Below are 21,596 nucleotides of genomic sequence, written 5' to 3'. Positions count from 1 at the left end.
CCAGGCATTCTAGTAATTTGGAGATGAAGGAGAGGTTTGAGATGGGTCGGTAGTTGGCAGCATCAGTCGGGTCCAGGGTTGTTTTTTTTGGATATGATGGGAGTGTTTAAATGAGGAGGGGAAAGTGCCAGAGGTTAGAGAGAGGTTGCAGATTGTGGTGAGGTGAGTAATGAGAGCTGGGGAAAGGGACCGAAGGAGGTGAGAGGGGGGCTAGTGCAGGTGTGGGGGGGGGGGGGGGGGGGGGCAGGCACCACCGCCTGCGCTAAGATAAGATAAGATAAAAACCAAAAAGAATCTAAAGTTAGAAAACCTTTAAGTAGAAAAAAAACAAAACACCAAGCTGAAAAACATGCAACTGACAAAAACATACAGGAAAGTATGCAGGGGAGGACACTGTCACATATCTCAGCATCCCTATTGATGAAAAGCACTGCAAATGCTGCTATAAACTGGGGGAAACCATGTTGAAGTGAACAAAGTGCACACAGTGACTCTTCCATAGGAATGAATGCGAGGATAAACCCCACTGACTTAGAGTGGGTACATTGCATTTTTTGCTGAGGTGTCCATTGTTTTGTCCAATGTGTCAATGGAGCCTCCAAACAGATTGAAGCAGATGTGAGCTCAATTCTGTGCTCCCTCTGCTGGACATACAACACACTGCACACTGTTCTATAGATGTGCTGTAAAATGATCAGAGGGGAACCAAAGATCAGTAAAATTAACAATGCAACACAAATGGAATCTGAAAACTGCAGCACACAAGAAGTGGAGCAGAAGCCAGCCAGATTCCAGTTCTCAGAGCACTTTTGGAAAATTAAAGGAACAACTTGACTGGTTGATACAGGAGACTGCACCTTCTTCCTTTGCACTAGTTTTTATAAATATCCCCAATGCATGAAAATTATTGCTCTTCGAATTATAGCTTTCAAAAAAAGCTGAGTATACCGTATGGCTTTCAAACTACTTACACTGGGGGACATTTATTAAAACTACTGGGACCATTGGCCACCAGACGGCAGCTTTTAGGCCTCATGAACCTTGGCACACGCAGATATTTCATGCAGATTTCCGCAGCGGATGCACTTAAGATTTTTTTTCTCTTTTACTTGTGGGAGATTGCTGATTTTTTCCGTGTGAGTGCACTGTGGAAAAAATGTGCAACCCCACCTCCCCAATTGCTTTTAACCTTCAAATCCGCAGCGGATCCACAAATGCATTCAAATATATTTACGGATGCACTGAGGATCCTAAGCTCCCATAGAAATGAATAGAGCCAGATCCGTGGTAAAATAGAGCAAGCTGCAATTTATTATCTGCACATGGCATCCGCAAATAATTTAAAATCAAATTTGCAGGAATTAAATGAAGTGCAGATGCCCAATGCTTCTCTATGGGCAGCTTCCATAAATAAAATCTGCCCGTGGACATTGGGCCTTAATTTTTCTAAATGGACTGCCACCTAAAAATGACTGCTGTAAAGTGCGAGAATAATTGTCACCGTGTCTACGGCTCCACATAATTCATCAATCGCTGCTCTCGAGACTAAAAACATACATTAAAGTCTTTGTTATAAAAAAATATGGTGAGTCATGGTTGACCTACTGATTCTACGCACACTCTTTCCATCCTGCTACTACCCAATTAACCTCTCAGTACCCCCCCCATAGTTCTAGTGCCCCAAATTGGTAACAGTGCCTCTCTCTCACTCAGTGGCCCCACTCTGTAACTTTGTAATAGTGCCTCCTCTCTGTGATCCAACTTTGTAATAGCGAGTCCCCCTAAAAGGTTTATACAATAGAGACCACTGTAACTATACACTAAATATATTAACATGAACATTGCATGAAGCAGAGTGAAGACCAGTTGGGCTTAGAAGAAGTTGTCATACAATACTAGAAACACTACACAAACATTAAATGTTAGGGTCTTTCAGCCATGAGTAGGTTGTGGTGTGAGAACAAAGCCAAGGTTACCAACTAGAAATGGTTTGGTTATTTTTTACATTTATAGTGAGCATTTATTGACTTATGACCCCGCTATATTCCGTTGTGATGCTGAAATGAGCTACTCTACTTGAACCGTAAAACAATTCCAGCTCCACAAAGAAGTTGCAACTACTTAGTATTTAAATCTATTCGGCATGAATATTTTTTTAAAACAAAGTGGTCTTCCAGTTGCCCATCTTTAATTCTCCTTGATTAGTAGTGAGCACAGACTTTTTACTTATACATACTTGTAGGCAGTGTGGGTTTGTTCTGGTCTTTGGTGGGGCCGCAGTGGACAGACCACAGTGATAAACATTGGTATCCTGTGGATATTGCCATCAGTCTTAAATAAAAGTTCAGAACCCCTAAGAAAACTATAAAATAAAGTTTCATCTTACCTCAGCACCCCCCATCCATTTAGGCTCATCTAAAAATTCAGCACATAATATATCCTTTGACTGGTCGGTTCCAAGGACATGATAAAAGAGTTTCTGATGAAGATTGGTGGATGTTTCGGTACCTTTTATATTAAACAAACAAAAAAAAAATGTAAAAAACATATAAACAACAAAACTGCTTCCTAAAAGAACAATGTACTGTACAGGTCATGGCTGCCCTTGCTCACTGGGCTACATTCATGTCTTTTATACTCTTTTGTACCAACAAGAAAATTCTACTGGTTGGTAACGAGAAGCTGCCAGTTAGTGCGAATGAGCTTAGCGACAACATGGTAGCACAATCTGAGGAGAGGACGAAGAATGCGCTGCAATCCTGTAGTTATGACATCTTCCATGCCCTGCTCTGCTTAGTATCCACAGGAACACAAGGCTAGTTGGAACGGTTGGACCCGAGATATGCCCAGCAATGCTAACAGTTTTATGGCTCATTTTTAGCTTTTCGAAGCAGGTAAAAAGCAGCAACTTATATGCAGCTAGTTTACTAACATCATTTCCTTTAACCCCTTCATGATGCGGCCCTTTTTCTTTTCAATTTTCGTTTTTTCCTCTCCCCCCCCCCCCCCTTTTTTGTTTTTTAACTTAACTTTTAAGTCCCCCTGTAGTTTTTATTGGTATCACTTTTGGATACATGTAATGCACTGTAAAACTTCTATACATTTTTTTGGGGAGGGCTGAGAAAAAAAAACAAAACGTAAATTCTGCATTTTTTTTTCTATAGTGTTAATCATACAGCATAAATGACACAATACATTTTTTTTCTACTGGTCGCTACGATTACGCCGATACCCCAAATTATATAATAATTTTCTTTTAGGCTTTTGCAGAATAAAAACTTTTTTAATTTATTTTTATGCATTGTTGCATTCAAAATCCCACAACTTTTTTATTTTTCCATGGACAGAGCTCTGTGAGGGCTTGTTTTTGTGTGACAAGCTGTAGCTTTCATTGGTGCCATATTGGGATACGCATGGCTTTTCTTGATCACTTTTATTGTGTTTTTTTTCAAGAGGCAAAACGAAAGAAAATAAGCATTTTAGCTCCGTTTTTTCTTTTGCCGTGAAGGTTAAAAAGAGTGTTCAATTTATTGTATGGTCATTAAAGATATGATTATACCAAATAGTGAGATTTTTGTACTTACATTAAAGTCCCTCTCTCATCTCATTCATTGGGGGACACAGCTTAGATCATGGGTATAGCTACTGCCACTAGGAGGCAGACACCAAGCAGAAAAAGTATTAGCTCCTCCTACCAGCTATACCCACTCCTGTAGATACCAAGCTAATCAGTTTGTATGCAAGCAGTGGGGGCAGCAGACTAAGATATGAAAGGGTACAACAGGAGTGTAACATTTAAATATTTATAATTAAACCATAAAGGCCCATTTACACCAGACAAAATCACTAATCGGTGATCGTTTTAGCGATAATCGGTGCATCTAAATCTGCGCCCATCGTGCACTGCTAGCTGATCGATAAATTCAGTCCAACCTAAAAATACTCATTCACCCTTACAGCAGTTCTCCATGGGTAGTGCTGATAGCATTGTTTCCCCCTGGAGAACAAAGGATCTGAGCACAGATAAGAGCCCTTGGGCTATTAGCTGCTGTGATAGACATGATGATTAGTTAGTATAAAATGTCTATCGATTTGTACTAAATTAGACGTATTATGTGTGTTTTGTGACTTCAGCCTAATGTGGAACTCTGCTGCATAAGGAAAGAGTTAAATCACAGTGTTGTTATTGCTTGTATTCAATACTGAGTGTTTTCCCAGTCCTTTCCCATCCTCCACACAGAAACTTCTCCATAATCCAGCTCACAACAAAGAGATACAAACATGTGCTCAAAACTGAAAGTACGTAAGACAAAGACTTGCTTATACATTGGACTTGAGAGAAGGTGGGCAGGAAGGAGGGGGGATTCTATATGATCCGACAAATGAGAATCCTATATGTTACTGATGTAACCTGTTGCACGCCCATTGTATGCTTTCCAAATAAAAGGGGGCTGTCTGGGTGTTTCTGCCCAGAGAGCCATTTTGGATATGAGATTGATAGCTTATGTCTGATCTGCTTGATGATGTGTGCACACTATACAATTTGGAAGCTACAAAATACCCCGAAACCTGCTGGAGAAAACCTTAATCCAGATCACTGCATTCAGCTAAGGCTTTATTTGCACACTTACTTACTCTTCAGTAGCTGAGTAGCTACTTAAAAATTTATGCAAAATGATCGCTCAAAGCTGTCATCAAACTGTTGTTTGAGAGATCATCGGCCCGTGTAAACCAGCCTTAACACAGTGGATAAGCATACATAATTCTGGATGAAAGGGTCTCAGAATAGAAAAAAAAAACAAAAAAACAGGTGAGGTGCTATGTCTCCTAATGAACGAAACAATAAAAACATTTCACGGCAAGTACAAAAGTCTTATTCTCTAGTCTGTCATTGGTGGACACAGCTTGGACCATGGGATTTTCTAAAGCAGTCCCCAGGGGGTGGGAAAAATATGTAAGATGACATGCAGTCAGTTATACGGTAGTCTACAAAATGTGCCGACCAAGAGGGGCGTCAGAGGTTCAAAAAGTGTGAACCTTGTAAAATTTTAAAGGTGTAAAGAGGTCCAAGTAGCTCCATTATGCGCTGCCCAAGAGGCGCAATTAGCCTGAGTCAAAAGTGCAAAAGCGCGAAGGGCGGATCCCTGCCTTTCGCATGATATGCCTCTACAACGGCTGACATGATCCAGCGTGAGATAGTCATATTGGAAGCCGTAAGGCCTTTTCTAGGACAATCCGGAATTACGAAAAAAAGGAGTCAGAGAGCCTGAAAATGGACATTTGAGCCAAATAGATTTTCCGAGCATAAACTAAATAAAGCTTATAGAGAGCGAGTGTGCCCTCAGATGGGAGTCTGCAGGGCAGAAGGATGGTAGCACAATGTCCTCATTGATGTGTAGTGACGCCACCACCTTCGGTACGAAGGTGGCCAATAGGATGAAGGACCACCTTGTCCTGGTGTACTACAGTAAAGGGAGGCTTCGCTGAGAGAGGTAAAACAACCAAAAGGGCAAACTTGTATGCCAAAAGGCGAGCTGGAATGTCTCGCATAGGTTCGAAGGGATGTGGTTCAAGTGCATCTAGGCCCAAGCTAGGGGATGTCTAGACCTGCCTAGAGAAAAGAAAGTACCAAATTCATAGGTGGGATCACACTCATCGTATAAGGTATAGGATAAATAAATAATGGAGGTAAAGGCTATATACAGTCTACTGACGAAGTCTAAGATATACAAATGGTGGAAAAGTATTGCAAATCTTGGCAGTAAACCTCTCTCAAAAAACTCCTTAAAAGTATAATGTGATTAAGTGTCAACCATGAGCATTCAGAAGCATACAGGGAAACCACCTATGATTAGAGATGAGCGAGTATACTCGCTAAAGGCAATTGCTCGAGCGAGCATTGCCTTTAGCAAGTATCTCCCCCGCTCGAGACTGCAGGCAGGTTCGGGTGCCGGCGTGGGGGAGCGGTGAGTAGTGGCTGTCAGCAGGAGGGAGCGGGGGGGGGGGAGGGAGAGAGAGATCTCCCCTACGTTCCGCCCCGCTCTCCCCCGCAGCTCCGTGCCCGCTGCCGGCACCCGAACCTGCAGTCTCGAGCGGGGGGGATACTCGCTAAAGGCAATGCTCGCTCGAGCAATTGCCTTTAGCGAGTATACTCGCTCATCTATACCTATGATGCAGAAACATCCCGACGCGCGTTTCAACCTCCTATTATACTTTTTAGGAGTTTTTTTTGTATCATGGGTGGGTGTTCTTTATGCCTTTGATATATCCATTGTTGCTATGCAACCATGTTATCACAAGTTTTTCAGAAGCCTATAGAGAGTTTCATTGCTGTGTTTTTATAGTATTTTTTGCTATTTGTACATTTATATTTTGTTTAAAAAATATATTGCATTCAGCCTCTCTTTTCTCTACTTTACATTCGATATGATTGTGATCCCAACTAGGATTGATTCTTTTATATTTTTAAATCTGTTGTTCCTAATATGTGATTACAATGTATTCTGTGTTTTGTATAGTAAAAAGTATGTAGTCCTTACTCCATTCTTTTGTGCTGTAATTTAATATATGGTGGAGTGATACGCAATACTGATACTGTAAGTTTTGTTTTACATATGTAAAATGCTCCTCTCATAATCTATTAGGATTGTCGTTTTTAGCTCAAACTGTAGGTCATTAGTTGTCAGCGTATTTTTAAAACCTGGCCTTGTTTATTAATATGCTAAAACTAAGGGCTGTGTAAGCTTGAATCACACAACTTCTTGTTTGCAATGAGCCTTAATATGGATCTCCAATAGCCAAAAAGTTTCTTTGGATGCTGATCCTCTGTGTTTTTCTCCACTGTATTTTAATTGAGTAGTAAATATTTGTTGATGCAACTAGTCTAATTATTCTGTCTTACAAGCAGAGAAATTCAAAAGGGGTTTTTCGAGTTGTAGAATTTCTGTACAAACGGCTCCCCATGCTCTAACATAAATAAAAATGAGCATCTACTCCCCTCTCCCAGCTCCTACTGTTTTGCGGTGGCATTGCTCTGGGTCTCACCTCTGATGTCACGTTTAGAGGTTGTCCGAGCCCATTTACAGATCATCATAGGCGCTGCAGCCAAAAACAGTTCAGCGCCGAGTTCTGTTATTGGCTGTAGTGCCTGTGATGTCCCATAAGCCGGACAGATCTGCAACCTGTAAACAAAAATAGGCAAAGAGGACTAAGTCCCAGGTGAACACGAGGAGCAAGTTGTACAGACCTTGCACAACTCAGAAAAACCCTTTAGCAAATTTGTGCCATATGAGTAACATTTACCATATGCCTTCTTTATGTCGGCATAATTTGAGGAGACTTTGTATTAGAAACTACCCATAAATCATAATATTTTCAAAACTGCATCGTTTAATGTATTCAAACCTGCACTTAGAAAGTTTGTTAAGCCTTTAGGTGCTTCACAAAAATTAAAGCAAAGTGGAGGTGAAATTTTTTTTTTTCTTTTGTAGATAGTAAAATTCTAAATTAACTTTTTTTTTGTGTTTGGCCCAGTGTTAACAGTGAAACAACTCATTACCCCGATTCAGCAATTTTTAGAAAGAAAAAAAAAAGTCAGACGTGACCCTAATGTGATTACCCATGTCCCATACATTGAAGGTTCTTCCCAAAATGCGTCTGTTTTGGACTTAAGTCCATCTAGTTCAGCCTATGATAATATGAGTCGTTTTTCAGCCTAACATACTATTACCACTTCCCACCCTCCCAATGTTGATCCAGAGGAAGGCGAAAAACACCAATGAGGTAGAAGCCAATTTTTCTCATTTATGGGAAAGAAAATGACTAGAGATGAGCGAGCGTACTCGGATAAGCACTACTCGCTCGAGTAATTGGCTTTATCCGAGTATCGCTGTGCTCGGGTCTAAAGATTCGGGTGCCGCTGCGGCTGACAGGTGAGTCACAGCGGGGAGCAGGGGAGAGCGGGCGGGAGAGAAGGAGAGAAAGATCTTACCTCCGTTCCTCCTTGCTCTCCCCTGCCGCTCCCCGCTCCGTGCCGGCACCCGAATCTTTAGACCCGAGCACAGCGATACTCGGATAAAGCCAATTACTCGAGCGAGTAGTGCTTATCCGAGTACGCTCGCTCATCTCTAAAAATGACTTCAACTCTGGCAGTCAGAATAATCCCTGGATCACCGACCCTTCTGAAGTAACTAGTGACTATACCATGTAATATTGTAACGCTCAAGAAAGGTGTCCAGTCCCCTCTTAAACTCTTATCGCGTTCACCATCCCCAAGTCCTCAGACAGAGAGATCCATAGCCTTGCTACTCTTACAGGATAAAAAACAAAAAACCCTCCTATGTCGGTGTAGAAACCTTCTGTCGCCTAAATGCATAGGATGCCCTCTTGTTACAGTCACAGTCCTGGGTATAACCAGATGATGGAATAGATCTCTGCATTGTCACCTGATATATAGTTATTAGATGGTTCCTCAGCTGTCTTTTTTTCTAAACTGAATAAACCCAATTTTGACAACCTCTCCTTGCATTGTAGTCCGCCCATTCAGTTTATTACTTAAAGGGGTTGTCCCGCGCCGAAACGGGGTTTTTTTTTTTTTCAACCCCCCCCCCCCCGTTCGGCGCGAGACAACCCCGATGCAGGGACCTAAAGAAAGCTTACCGGAGCGCTTACCTTAATCCCCGCGCTCCGGTGACTTCTATACTTACCGGTGAAGATGGCCGCCGGGATCCTGTTCCTCCGTGGACCGCAGCTCTTCTGTGCGGTCCATTGCCGATTCCAGCCTCCTGATTGGCTGGAATCGGCACGTGACGGGGCGGAGCTACACGGAGCTACACGGAGCTACACGGAGCCCCATAGAGAACAGGAGAAGACCCGGACTGCGCAAGCGCGGCTAATTTGGCCATCGGAGGCCGAAAATTAGTCGGCACCATGGAGACGAGGACGCCAGCAACGGAGCAGGTAAGTATAAAACTTTTTATAACTTCTGTATGGCTCATAATTAATGCACAATGTACATTACAAAGTGCATTATTATGGCCATACAGAAGTGTATAGACCCACTTGCTGCCGCGGGACAACCCCTTTAAGTTTCCTGCCTTTGAACCCTCTCAAGTTCTATTATGTCTTTCTTCAGTACCAGTGCCCAAAACTATCCACAATATTCTATGTGTGGTCTGACCAGTGACTTGTAAAGAGGAAGAACAATGTTCTCATCATGTTCCCTAGACCTCTTTTGATGCACCCCATGATTCTATTTGCTTTGGCAGCAGCTGCCTGACACTGGTTGCTCCAGTGAAGCTTACAGTTAACTAAAATCTCCAAGTCCTTACCCTGGTTAGTGTTTCCCGATAGTTTCCCATTTAGTGTGTAATCGTGATATGCATTTCCCCTGCCCATGAGCATAACGTTACATTTATCAGTGTAAGACGAAAAAAAACTTTGGCACCGTGTTAGCCAGTAGAGCAAAATGCGATTGTTCTCCATAAGAAAAAACAAGTAATCTTGTGGATATGATACCTTTTAATGGATAACAAAAATGCATGATGTTATAGTGAGCTTTCGAATCCTCTCAGAATCCGTCCTCAGGCAAAATCAAACAGATTTGGATCATCTTGTCTGGTACAAATTAGTCTCCAGTTTCTGTGCCTATTCATGTGTGAACATTTGTATTTATGTATGTCCCATTCAAATCTGTTTCATTTTGCCTGAGGAAGGATTCTGAGAGTATCCAAAAGCTCACTGTAACATCATGTCTTTTTGTTAGGCATTAAAAGGTATCATATCTACAAGATTACTTGGTTTCTCTTACTGAGAACAATCACATATTTATCAGTGTTAAACCTGAGTTGCCACCTTTCTGCCCAATCCCCCAATTTACCCAGATCCATTTGCAACGTCATTCTGTACTCTCATGTTAATTACATGGTTTTGTATCATCTACAAATATCGATATTTTACTGTACAATCCTTCTACCAGATTATTAATGTATCAAAAACAATAGGGCTCAATACTGCCCCCTGTGGTACCCCACTAGTAACGGTGACCCAATCAGAGTATGTACCATTTATAACCCCCCTCTGCTTTATATCACTGAACCAGTTACTTACCCACTTACACACATTCTCACCCAGACCAAGCATTCTCATTTTACACACACTTCAAAAAGGGGGACTTGAAGATGTGATCACTTGATTGCTTCCATAATATACACCATAATCTGATTATGTATCTAAACTGATAACTCCAATCCCAGCCTTTACAGATGTGCCCATGCAATCATGTACGGCATTGTGTGACAACTATCCACTTACGATAACATAAATGTACATCATGAAGTGCAAACTGGTAAAAGTCCATAGCACATTACTGAAAAGTCTACAGAGTGTTTTTGTGGAGTAGGATTTTTGTTTTCCAGTTTGCCTTCTGCCATTTTTTCCCCATAGGCTTTTATGTTGGACTTCAAAAATGGGAAAAAATGCTTTTTAAATAATTTTAAAAACATGCTATTAAAAAGGCACTTTTAATATACTTTATGGAAAACCATTGATTTTAATAGCATTTTTTACAAGTGTTTAAAAATGCTGTTAAAATAGTGTGTCTGAGTGTCAAGGAGCCCTAAAGCAAACTAATGTAACTCACCATCACTTTTGCCTTCTTGTTTAGGATAAGAGTTGTAGAACATCCCAACACCATCATGAGTCCAAGACATGCAGCTGAATTTCACTCTTTCCAGAACATCCGTGAGCTCTTCTTGGTTGCTGACCTTCATGAATTTGATTGTAACCCAGTCTGAGCCGCTGTTACTTAACCCATAGGCAAAATATTCTCCATCTTCAGTGAATGCATAGCCTAGACACAGGTAACATGCTAAATTACTACTTCAGTACAGACAGACACTATAACAGAACTCCTGTGGTCCTATATATATTCTTTATTAACACTTGTATAACAAGTCATGCACAAACCTTTGCACTTATTGCAGAATCTACCTTAGGCCACTCTCACACAGCCCGCTTTTTGACGTAATATAGTCGCGGTACAATGCCTCCACGGATTCCAACGAGACCTCACAGACTAGCACTTGTCTGCTCTATTTTCGTGCGTTTTAATACTTAGTGATGTACCTCATCACCCAACACAATGACAGGATGCATTAAGAATGCTGTCAAAGGCTGTAGCATGCATTCAAAAACGGCACGTGAAATCGTGGTAATACGCCGATTTCGGATGCAACGTTTTGTGAACCCATGTGTGAGAGCAGCCTTACTCTTTGCATGTCTACTTGTTTTCTTTAACCCCTTAAGGACCAAGTTGTTTTGTACCTTAAGGACCAGACTTTTTAAGGGATTTTACCCATGTGGAGGTTTTACTGCTCTATTTTTTTTTCCTTTACATATAGGTCTATTTTTTTTCCCCCCACTAACTTTTTTTTCCTGTTTTTTTGTTTTATTGGGGGTAAAAGGCTAAAAAAGTGATTTTTTTTACATTTATATTTTTTTATTTTATTATTATTTTTATATTTACACTAAAATAAAGTATGGGAATGGGTTCCTCTATTTGTTTTGGACGTTTTGATATATACTATGTATGGTTTTGGGTTACAGGGCGCATAGGTGACGGTTTTTGTTGGCATCTGCTTTGTATATATTGTCGTTTTATTCTGTTATTTTATTTTATGATGTATGTAATTATGTTTTTTTTTTTTTTACTATGTCCCCCATGACGTCATGTATTTTTTTTTCTTTGACACTTTCCCACTGTAGCTGGGGCGTCCATAGGAGCCCCAGTTACAAGGGAAAGCAACCCCTGTAGTGACATTAGTCACTTGCAGATCTGCCAGGGTCTAGTCTGACCCTCCAGCTCTGCAGTAGCAGGGAATCCCGGGACGTTACCCCCACCCCCCTCCCCTCCTGTAGTGAAAGTGCATGTTACTTTCACTTTCACCACTCATTGAGCACTGTATCGGGGAAGCAGAAGGCAGAAAAGGTTAAAACCCCCTTCTGCTCTGGGTTATCAGCTGTCACTAACAGCTTGATTGATTGCAGAGCCAGGAGACTTAAGGCAGTGCCATAATTTTAATATCGGCGGTGCTCTAAGCCCAGGACCAGGGGCTGTAAATTTACTGTGGCTGGTCCTAAATGGGTTAATAAAACTTGACTGTTTAAAGGGAATCTGTCAGCTTGAACACAATGTACAAACTGCAGGCATCATGTTGTAGAGCAGGAGGAGCTGAACAGATTGTATATAGTTTTATGGGAAAGACTTGTATTTTATTCACTTTAAGGGGTTGGACCAAAAATCTAAGATTATCTCCTATCCATAAGAGAAAGGATAACTTTATGATTATGCGGATCGAACTGAGACATCAAACAATCCCCAAAACAGGGATCGGACAGTCCCTGCATGAATGGAGTGTAGGATAAGTATGTGTGTCACCACTCTCTTCATTTCAGTGACAGCGCTGGAGATTGCCAAGCACTTGTACTTGGCAATTTCTGGCACCGTTATTGACATGAATGGAGTGGCTGATCCATTCATGAAGAAACTCTCAGAACCCCCGTTCTTGAGATTGGTGGGAGTCTTGACTTCTGGGGCCTTCACGGATCATAAAATTATCTCCTATCCTATAGTTAGGGGATAACTAGATTTTGGCACAACCCCTAAAAAGCTCTGCTCATTCTGGGCTTAAAGTACCAGTGTGCAGTACTAAAAAAGTGATTGGTAGCTTTCTGTGTATGATTGTTTATACAGAAATGGCTGTCAATCACTGATAGGACCGCCTATTGGAATACAAGTTATACTGTATCTTTCCCCATAAAACTATATATCAATCTGCTCAGCTCCTCCTGCTCTATAGCATGATGTCTGCAGTTTGGATGATGTGATCAAGAAAAAAAGGAAAAATACAAGACTATATGTCAACAAGAAAAAAAAAAACAAAAAAAAACAACATCAACTTTGTTAGATCTCCAGCTGCCATGTCAACCCACTGACATTCCAAAGTTGTGTTCATTTGCAGGAGGCTGCAGTTGCCATCGACTGAGGCATCTACAGGGTTAAATGTAACAGTGGAAATGGAGCACTAGCATAAGCCAGTCCTTTGTAGACATTTATGTCATGGAGGTTTAATGGGCTAGATAACTAGAAGGAATTAATACATAATTTAGAAATCACATCTTTTAAATGAATGAACTGGCACCATAACAACTCTTTACAAGTTCATAACTAAGTATCTCATAGACCTTCTGACACTTTCCTGCACAATAACCTTTAAAGTCTAAAGAAGGTCTAACCTCGCAACGCAACAGTGCCATCTTCAGAAAGTTTATTAGGATCCAGAAAAACCCGAGGTTCAGCATCTAGAGAATCTTGAACATACATCACTCGTTGATTCTGAAGTCCAGAATTATAAAAATAGAAATACCTTAAATGAGAAAGAAAAGGAGTCATATTTGGTACAATATTATATAAGCATGTCCATCACAGATACGCATGTCTGGTTAAAAGAGAAATCAAAGATGAATCATTTCCACCTTCAATGTGACCCGTTATCTGTACAATGCCATTGAAAAACATCTTTTAGGATGGAAAAATAAAAATAACAAAACTAAAATAAATGTGGCTGCATAACACCCTCTTATATTTGGGGATGTGGGTGTGTTCAAATTAGCCAATCATAATTAAACTCATGTTGGTAGTAGTCCGTACACGGCTGTCATTATAATTATTAACAGTGATTCTCATTTCCCCCATATAAAGTTCAGCTGTTCTAGTAGGATTTTGTAGCCCGTACCCAGCCAGAGACACATACTCACCTGTCCGGATCCGCCGCAAGTGTCTCAGCCGACGCGCCATGCCCTGCACTGTTGGACGCTGATCCGCAGCGATTTAAAAACTGACATTTTGGAATTGCCGCGGATCACACAGCTTCCACCATTGAGTGTAATGGAGGACGTCCATTTGATTTCCCGCACCAAATAAAGCATTCTGCGATTTTTCCCCGCAAGCGGAAAGTCGCAGTTGGTTTCCGCTCGTGGGCATGGAAGAATCGTTTAACATAGCATGCTATGAACAAACATTGCTGTGGAATTCGCAGCGGGCGTCTGGCCGAGAAATTCCGCAGCAAAAATCCGTCTGTGGGCATTGGGCCTAAAGGAGTGGCAGGAATTTCTGGCAGGTACTGGTTGTGTAGAGCATGTGACAACCATCTCCTGTATTCTTCATATGTTTGGGCTATGGCGTTGGGTGCTAGGACAGAAGACTTCTCTAACAAAGAAAAGCATCCAAGCCCAACTATGTTTTGTCAAAACCTACATCATTTCTTCCAGAAGCACACAGGAGAACGTGTTCTGGTCTGATGAGAAGAAAGAGTGAACTTTTTGGACAGAATTCCAAAAGATATATTTGGTGCAAAGCCAAAACTGCGCAGCAATAAAAAAAAACAAAAAAAAAAAAACACCAGACCCACAGTGAAGCACAGTGCAGGCAGCAATATGCTGTGGGGTGTTTTTCTGCTGCTGGAACTGGGGCTTTAGTCAGAGAGGAGGGAATTATGAACGGTTCCAAATATCAGCCCATTGCCCATTATGGTACACAAGTTTCAGGCCTCTATTAAGCTGAAGATGAAGCAGAATTTCACCTTTCAGCATGACAATGACACAAAGCATACCCCCAAATCAACACAAGAATGGCTTCACTAGAAGAACAACAACGCTTTGGAAGAGCCCTCTCTCACAGGCATGACTCTCAGGTGGCATACCAGTATGCAGCAGCTCCAGCACAACGTGTGCTAACCAGTGTCCCGCATACTGGCAGAATGACAGGTCTGTCCTGGCATCAACATGCCACGACACACTGAATACAGTCAGAAAGTCAAAAGGATACATCAACAAAGTATTAGTTTTAGCGTGCGCATATTTATGAAACCACATTTTACGTTTTCTTTTATACATTTTTCCACCCTAATGATTTCAGTTTGTTTTTCAATGGAGTTGTACAGGTAATGGGTCACACTGAAGGCGGAAATACATCTGAAATGATTATTATTTTTTTTAACATGACAAAAACACGGCATTTTAACAGGAGTTTGTAGACTTCATTTTTATATCCACTGTGTGTAATATATACCTATATAGATTGTAAAAAAAAACACAACATTTTTTCCCCCTCCAATAGAAAATTATGTGATTTTATAGAAAAATGTAATATATAATTGTGGACAACCCCTCTAAGATTTCACACCACACTATATACTTAGAGGCAGTCCAATACATTTATTCATGTTATATAGCACCACAGTGCTTTTACAGAGCTGGCCGCTCACATCATGTTCCCAATGCGCCTTACAATCTATTTTCCCTATTTCAGGCACACACATATACTAGGTCACATTTCATAGGAAGCCATGCAATATGTTTTCGGCGCTCTGCACTTCATCAACTCTGACACAGATTCTAGAACACGTGTCAAACACAAGGCCCGCAGGCCGAATCCGGCCCGCTGCCTCATGTTATGTGGCCCGCGGGGTGCTGACGCCACTCACCCCTGCAGCAATTACCAGCTAGGGTGCCGCACCTCCCCGCTGGTAATCGCGCTGTTACCGCTGATCCGGGCGCACACTGACGTCAGTGTGCAGCCGGTATCCTCCTCCCCTGAGTCCCCTGCTATTCAGTTTCGCAGGAGAGGACTTGGGGAGGAAGCGTGCCAGGCGCACACACTGACGTCAGAATACATCTGGGCTCAGAGCGAGCAGAGGGGGAGCGACGCTGACAGAAAAGATGAGGTAAGTATATGAATTAAGGGGGAACTATTATTACTGAGGGGGGGGCTTATTATTACTGAGGGGAGTTAATATTGCTATGGGGGTATTACTACTGAGGGGGTTAATATTACTAATTGGGCCACTGTGGGGGTCGTTATTTTTACTGGGGCCACTATCAGGGTCACTATTAGGTCTTGTACACACGGGTGTAATCGTATTTCGGTCACACAAATATGCTGCGTATTTGCGCAATCGAAAATGGCTTATGCCTGTATATTTGAGTACGCAAAAAAGAACGCAGATGGACCCACTGAAATAGTGCGCAAATATGCAGTGAATACACAGGTTTCCCGCACATTCACCACGTATTTGCGCGGCCCACTAACTTCAATCACCTATTGGGGTGCGTAGAACGCAACAAAATAGGTCATGCTGTGTGAAAATATAGATCATGTGAATTAACTCATTAAAATCAATGGCTTCTATTCACTGCATATTATGTACGCAAATACACTTGTGTGAACGAGCCCTTACTGTACTGTCTTAGGTCCCCTGTCCACGGGTGGAAATTCCGCGGCGGGATTTCGTGCAGAATTTCTGCCTGTGGTAGCTGCCATAGGATAGCGTTAGAAAACGCAATCCTATGCAGACGGCCGCGATTTGTCTACGCGAAATCTTGCGAGAAAAACAAAGTGCGGCATGCTCTATTACTGTGCGGGGCTCGCAGAGGCCCGCACAGAAATGTCACTCCCTGGCCACTGGCTCTGTGCATGCGCCGGCTGTCCGGCAGCCGGTACATCACAGAGCTGGAGCCGCGGGAGCAGGTGAGTGCCGCGCTGGTCCCTGCAGGGGCTCGGGTCATGATCTGACCCGGCCTTTTGCAGGCGGCCTTACAATAGGCCCTTTGAAGGTCACCATAAGCCTGATGTGGCCCTTGGTGAAAATGAGTTTGACACCCCTGTTCTAAAACAACCAGAAGTGATTTGTAAAAGCACCTTTAGGGCCCATTCACGCAAACGTATTTCCAGTCTATGTGCTTCATGGACAGCACACAAACCCTTTGTAGCCAATTAGGCTACACACTCAAGTGGTTTCCTTTTTTTTTTTTTTTTTTATACAGACCATGTGAAAAGAAAAAAAAAATAAAGATAGCATGTCCCATTCTGGTCCGCATCACGAAACAGGATCGGACATGAAATGCCCACTGCCCACAGGGATTGGACAGTACATAGTTTGCACCTGAGAATCTCGGACATAACTTGCATACACCTATGTGAACAGGTCCTCAATGAACATCAGAAGATAAAATAAAAATTTCTGGTCAGTCACGGGTACTTACCCTACTCCAATGACTTCAAACTATACATCTTGTTCATCAAAATGATTTGTAATGCAAGCTACAGTCACTTTTTACATGGAAATGGATCCCTCAGTTGGAGAAAAAAAAATCTCTAATAGGCTGCCTTCACACTAGCAAGAAAATAGTGCGAGATTTGTGAGTTGCAAGACGCACAATATGAACCCCATGCTTTTGAATGGGGTCATGCACTTTAGCGATGTTTTCCTGCATGACACCGCGATGCTGTGCAGGGAACAAATCACAGCATGTCCCATCTAGCTGTGAGAACTCGCATCGCAGCCCCATTGTTTTCAATGGGGCTGACGGCAGAAGTGCTGGCCCCATTGAAAGCAATGAGAGAAATCAGAGCTGCAGTGAGGGATTCCCTTCATTTCAGCAGCGATGCAAGGCCGTTTTCACATGAAAACACCTCGCATTCATGGGGATTTCACACGGTGGGATTCACTGCCCCATATCGCGCTCGCCAGTGTGAAGGCAGTGCAAAATAGTGGTCAGAAAGAAAAATGTAATTACCTCTTTCCTTTCTTGAAATGGCAGCTATATTTGGGATAGTCATAAAGCTCTGTCATTCGTTCCTTAAACAGCTGTCTGACAGGGCATTGTTCAAGAAATGGCATTGTGAGTTTGTTCTGAGCCTCAACGAAGGCCTGAGAAAGAAGAAACATTGTCAGGCACTTGGAGTTTTGACATTCAACAGTACGACATGTGGAAAAACAAGCTTAGTATGTCCGGTTTAGAAAACTTCAGAAATATCAAATGGACAGCCACATATTAACATTTAAAGGGGTTGTCCAGGACTTAACATGTTCCAAGCATAGGTCATCAATAATTGATTACAGGGGTCCGCTGCTTGGAATCACCACCTAATTAGTTGTTTGCTGAGCGCTCTGCCGCTACAAATTAGAAGATTTTAGCTTTTTTTTTTTTTTTTGCACAAAAATTTGCAACTTTGTTTTACACTAGGCTTCTTATTTCTAGAAAAAGTGGGTGGAGCTTAGCACAGGGGGCATGGCAGGTTTACTAGAATTTAAGTCAGAAACTAGCCTAAATTGTAGTCAAAATCTACCCTTTTTAGGTGCATGAACAGGAAAACGATGAAACAAATGTATTAGGAGTAGGGATGAGCGAGTAAACTCGCTAAGGCACTACTCGCTCGAGTAATATGCCTTAGCCGAGTATCTCCCCGCTCGTCCCGAAAGATTCAGGTGCCGGCGGCGGGCGGGGAGCTGTGGGGGAGAGTGGGGAGGAACGGAGGGGAGATCTCTCTCTCTCTCGCCCACTCTGCCCCGCTCCCCGCCGCAACTCACCTGTCAGCTGCAGCGGTCCCCGAATCTTCAGGGAGGAGCAGGGAGATACTCGGCTAAGGCACATTACTCGGACGAGTAGTGCCTTAGCGAGTATACTCGCTCATCCCTAATTAGGAGACTTGTGTCTGTTAATAAAATAGGGGCATCTTAGTCCAATGCGCATTAACCCTGATATTTTGTGCATCCACTTTGCAGGACAACTTTCAAACTTTTGACATGTACTGCCTGCTTCTGAATGTATTCAGTCAGGAAATCCGTTTTGAAGCCGACTCTCCGGCTGTCTGTTATTGTATGTAAAAAACAAACCCCCCAGAAAAATGGTAATGTGGTATGTAGGTCACCGCGCTGGATGCTGCTGATACGGCCAAAGTGATGCCCTTCTTTTTTTTTCCTTATGGAGTGGGAGCCCGGTTGGCAAAGTAGGCCAACAATGCAGGCTGCTCTTAGTGGCCTAGAACAGGGAACGAACTAAGTAAATCCAGTGCCCGAAGGACATAAAGGTACCAAGAAGAACGTAGATGAGGATTTTAAGGCAGGATTCTTGTGGTATCAGTCATGGAACGATAGAAGGGAATGCCGGAATCTTTGTAGAGGTACATAGTCCCACTGGAGAGCGAACAGCGCTGGAGCAGAGCGACGCTTAGGATGTTCTAAGTCTCTATTCTGAGGAAGTCCTGCAGCGTTTTACCATATTGTGAGAGCCAACAGAGACCACATATGGCAGCGAGGGCATGCATGCGGTCATGTGCAGTGTGACTTTTTTTTTTTTAATTCCGTGCTCTGTTTCACATCGGGGTTGCGCATATATCGCCACCCATACATAATGTATTGCATATGGGCAGCGCTGCATACGCTGCCCATAGAGAAGAATAGGGATCACTCTGCTTGATACAAGGTGAAATAAAGCATGCGGTGATCTTTTTCCTCGCACATATCTAATGTAAACGGATCAAGGAAAGTCCATTTGCTTTCACTAACTCCACTGACTGCGTATCAAGCGGCCGTGCATCACATGAGTAATACACGCCAAAATCACGGCCGTGTGAATGTGCCCTTATGCTGTTAATGACAAAAAAAGGTTTTGGGGCACCAACTAGCTGGTGGAAAAAAATAAAACAATGAAGAGGCAAGTATCACGGAGAGAACTAGTACATTAAGGGGGTTGTATGAAAATACACTTATTTATCCATAGGATATGAGAAAGAAGTGTGATCGGTGGAGTGTCACTCCTGGGGCCTGAGCCGATCCCCATCATAGGGGGTCCTGTGTCCCCCTCTCCTGGTCACAGCAGGGATGTCAGGTGGAATGCAGTGATGGCCAAGCATGTGTGGCACCGCACCATTCATTTCAATGGGGCTGATGGAAATAGCCGAATACAATCTCCAGCAGTCCCATTAAAATTGAACTAAGGGGCAATGTCCTCTTCACTATGAGGGGGAGACACGAGACCCCCACTGATCAGATGTTTATCAGCTATCCTATAGACAGGTGATAAAAGCCTACAGTGGTATAACCCCTTTAGCCCATCTATGCTATATGGTGTACAACACCCTCCAGTGGAAGAAGTACCTTTGTCTGCTCACTGTCGGGATCCTCCAGCCACCGGTACGGGTCCGCTACCGTCACCCCATGGTAGTCGTCTACCTGCAAAACACAAGAGCAAGACAGCCTCACACATCTAGTGCAGATGGGAACAGGGACACGGCAGCCTCCTGGAATACAGTGTGAGGGGGGACAACCAGAGCAGCCTGGCTCGGTCTGTGGGAAGCCTCTAAGATGCTTCAGCCTAGAGGGTAACCTGAAGCTCCTGGGCACAACCTGTAACAGGGCCCCCAGCTATAATGCTGTATACATAGTACTGGGCTCCCTATATGGGGAGGAGAGACCTTATGGGCCCCCCAAGGCTGAATACCCACGGACGGATTATCGCTATGGAAATCATGGCCAGACACCCACCACAAATACCGCAGCAATGTCCGTCCATAGACATGCCATATTAAAAGAGCCTCTGCTGCTCACGAGCAGAAGTCAACTGTGATTTTCCACTAGCGGGGGAGAATCGCAGCATGTTCTATTCTGTGCAGGGGGGAAAAAAACCACACGGACGGCTTCCATTGCAGTCAATGGAAGCCGTCCGCCCCGCGATACTCCGCGCAGTGGGCACTGTGGAAGTATCGCAGGAATCTGCGTCATGTGCCAGCCGACACTCTCGCGGCGGATCCGGAGAGGTGAGTATGGGGTCTCTGGGGGGCGCCGGGTCTGATTCTGCTATGAGGGTTTCGCAGGTGGAATCCGGCCCGGCCGTGGGCATGAATCCTAATGCTCCTGTGCCCAACTGCAACCGCGTCCCCTCCAGTCACACCCCTGCTCCAGTCATTACTGCAGGGACTCATATGGGGCACTGTGCCTTTAATAGGACTACAGGCAACTTTAGTAGTCAGTGTGGTGTGAGGGTTACACTGCATGCTGTGCTGCAGCCATACAGGGGTACAGCCCTCTCTGGGGCCGCTCTGTAGTCACACTGGCATCATGGCTTCCGGTTCCCGAGGCCCCGTGACACCGGTGTGAGGGCGCGCCCCCGGCACTGCACAGAGGACAGGCGGGCTCCCCGCACTCACTGCGCTCCCGTCCCGGGTGACGGCGGGGTAGGTGAAGCTCTTGTTCTGCGGCATCTTCTCCAAACAAAGCGCGCGGATGCGGGAATGGGCTGCTAGCAAGCTGAAGGACCTCTGTCGACGTCACGTCCACGTGACCAAGCTCCTGTGTGGGAGGGGCCAATCTGAAGTTAGTTTCCTGGGATTTTCACCAGTCCGTGCAGAGATGCCGGCTGCAATGTGCTCGGGGATTGTCCTTCCAGAGATGCAATGCTCTGCAGTAGTGGAGTCTCTGTGCACTAGCATATAATATAATGCTCTGCATGATGTGGGGGCTCTGGGATGCGATGCTCTGCATGGACTGAGGCAATTTGATTTGTAGGAATTTAACACTTTAATGACCAGCAGTTTCTCAAATCTTCCTTTGCATTTCTTATCATTGCTTTTCAGTTATTTTCTGTTGCCAAAGCTGTACGGGAGCTAATTTTTGTGGGACAAGTGGCAGTTTTACTACGTTAGGGCTTATTTGCAATGGGAGGGGCGGGACGGGGGCGGAGTTGAGCACCGTTACTTA

The 21,596-nt window shown here is 43.5% G+C and overlaps 1 protein-coding gene across 1 annotated transcript in view; it reads right to left on the bottom strand.

The window, feature by feature from the left end:
- Nucleotides 1-21,190, bottom strand: part of PREP (prolyl endopeptidase) — a 106,564-nt gene extending 85,374 nt beyond the window's left edge. Inside the window, exons 1-6 of the mRNA XM_066607957.1 lie at nt 21,047-21,190; nt 19,998-20,072; nt 17,635-17,768; nt 13,294-13,424; nt 10,640-10,849; nt 2,387-2,508 (exon numbers count right to left, since the gene is read on the bottom strand). Of these exons, the coding sequence (XP_066464054.1) occupies nt 2,387-2,508; nt 10,640-10,849; nt 13,294-13,424; nt 17,635-17,768; nt 19,998-20,072; nt 21,047-21,100 (726 nt within the window). The 5' untranslated portion in view covers nt 21,101-21,190. The remainder of the gene's footprint in view (nt 1-2,386; nt 2,509-10,639; nt 10,850-13,293; nt 13,425-17,634; nt 17,769-19,997; nt 20,073-21,046) is intronic.
- Nucleotides 21,191-21,596: the final 406 nt, after the last annotated feature.

The sequence above is a fragment of the Eleutherodactylus coqui genome, chromosome 1 (genome assembly GCF_035609145.1).
Source record: "Eleutherodactylus coqui strain aEleCoq1 chromosome 1, aEleCoq1.hap1, whole genome shotgun sequence".
NCBI lineage: Eukaryota > Metazoa > Chordata > Amphibia > Anura > Eleutherodactylidae > Eleutherodactylus > Eleutherodactylus coqui.
This window is presented reverse-complemented; position numbering and strand designations above follow the sequence as displayed.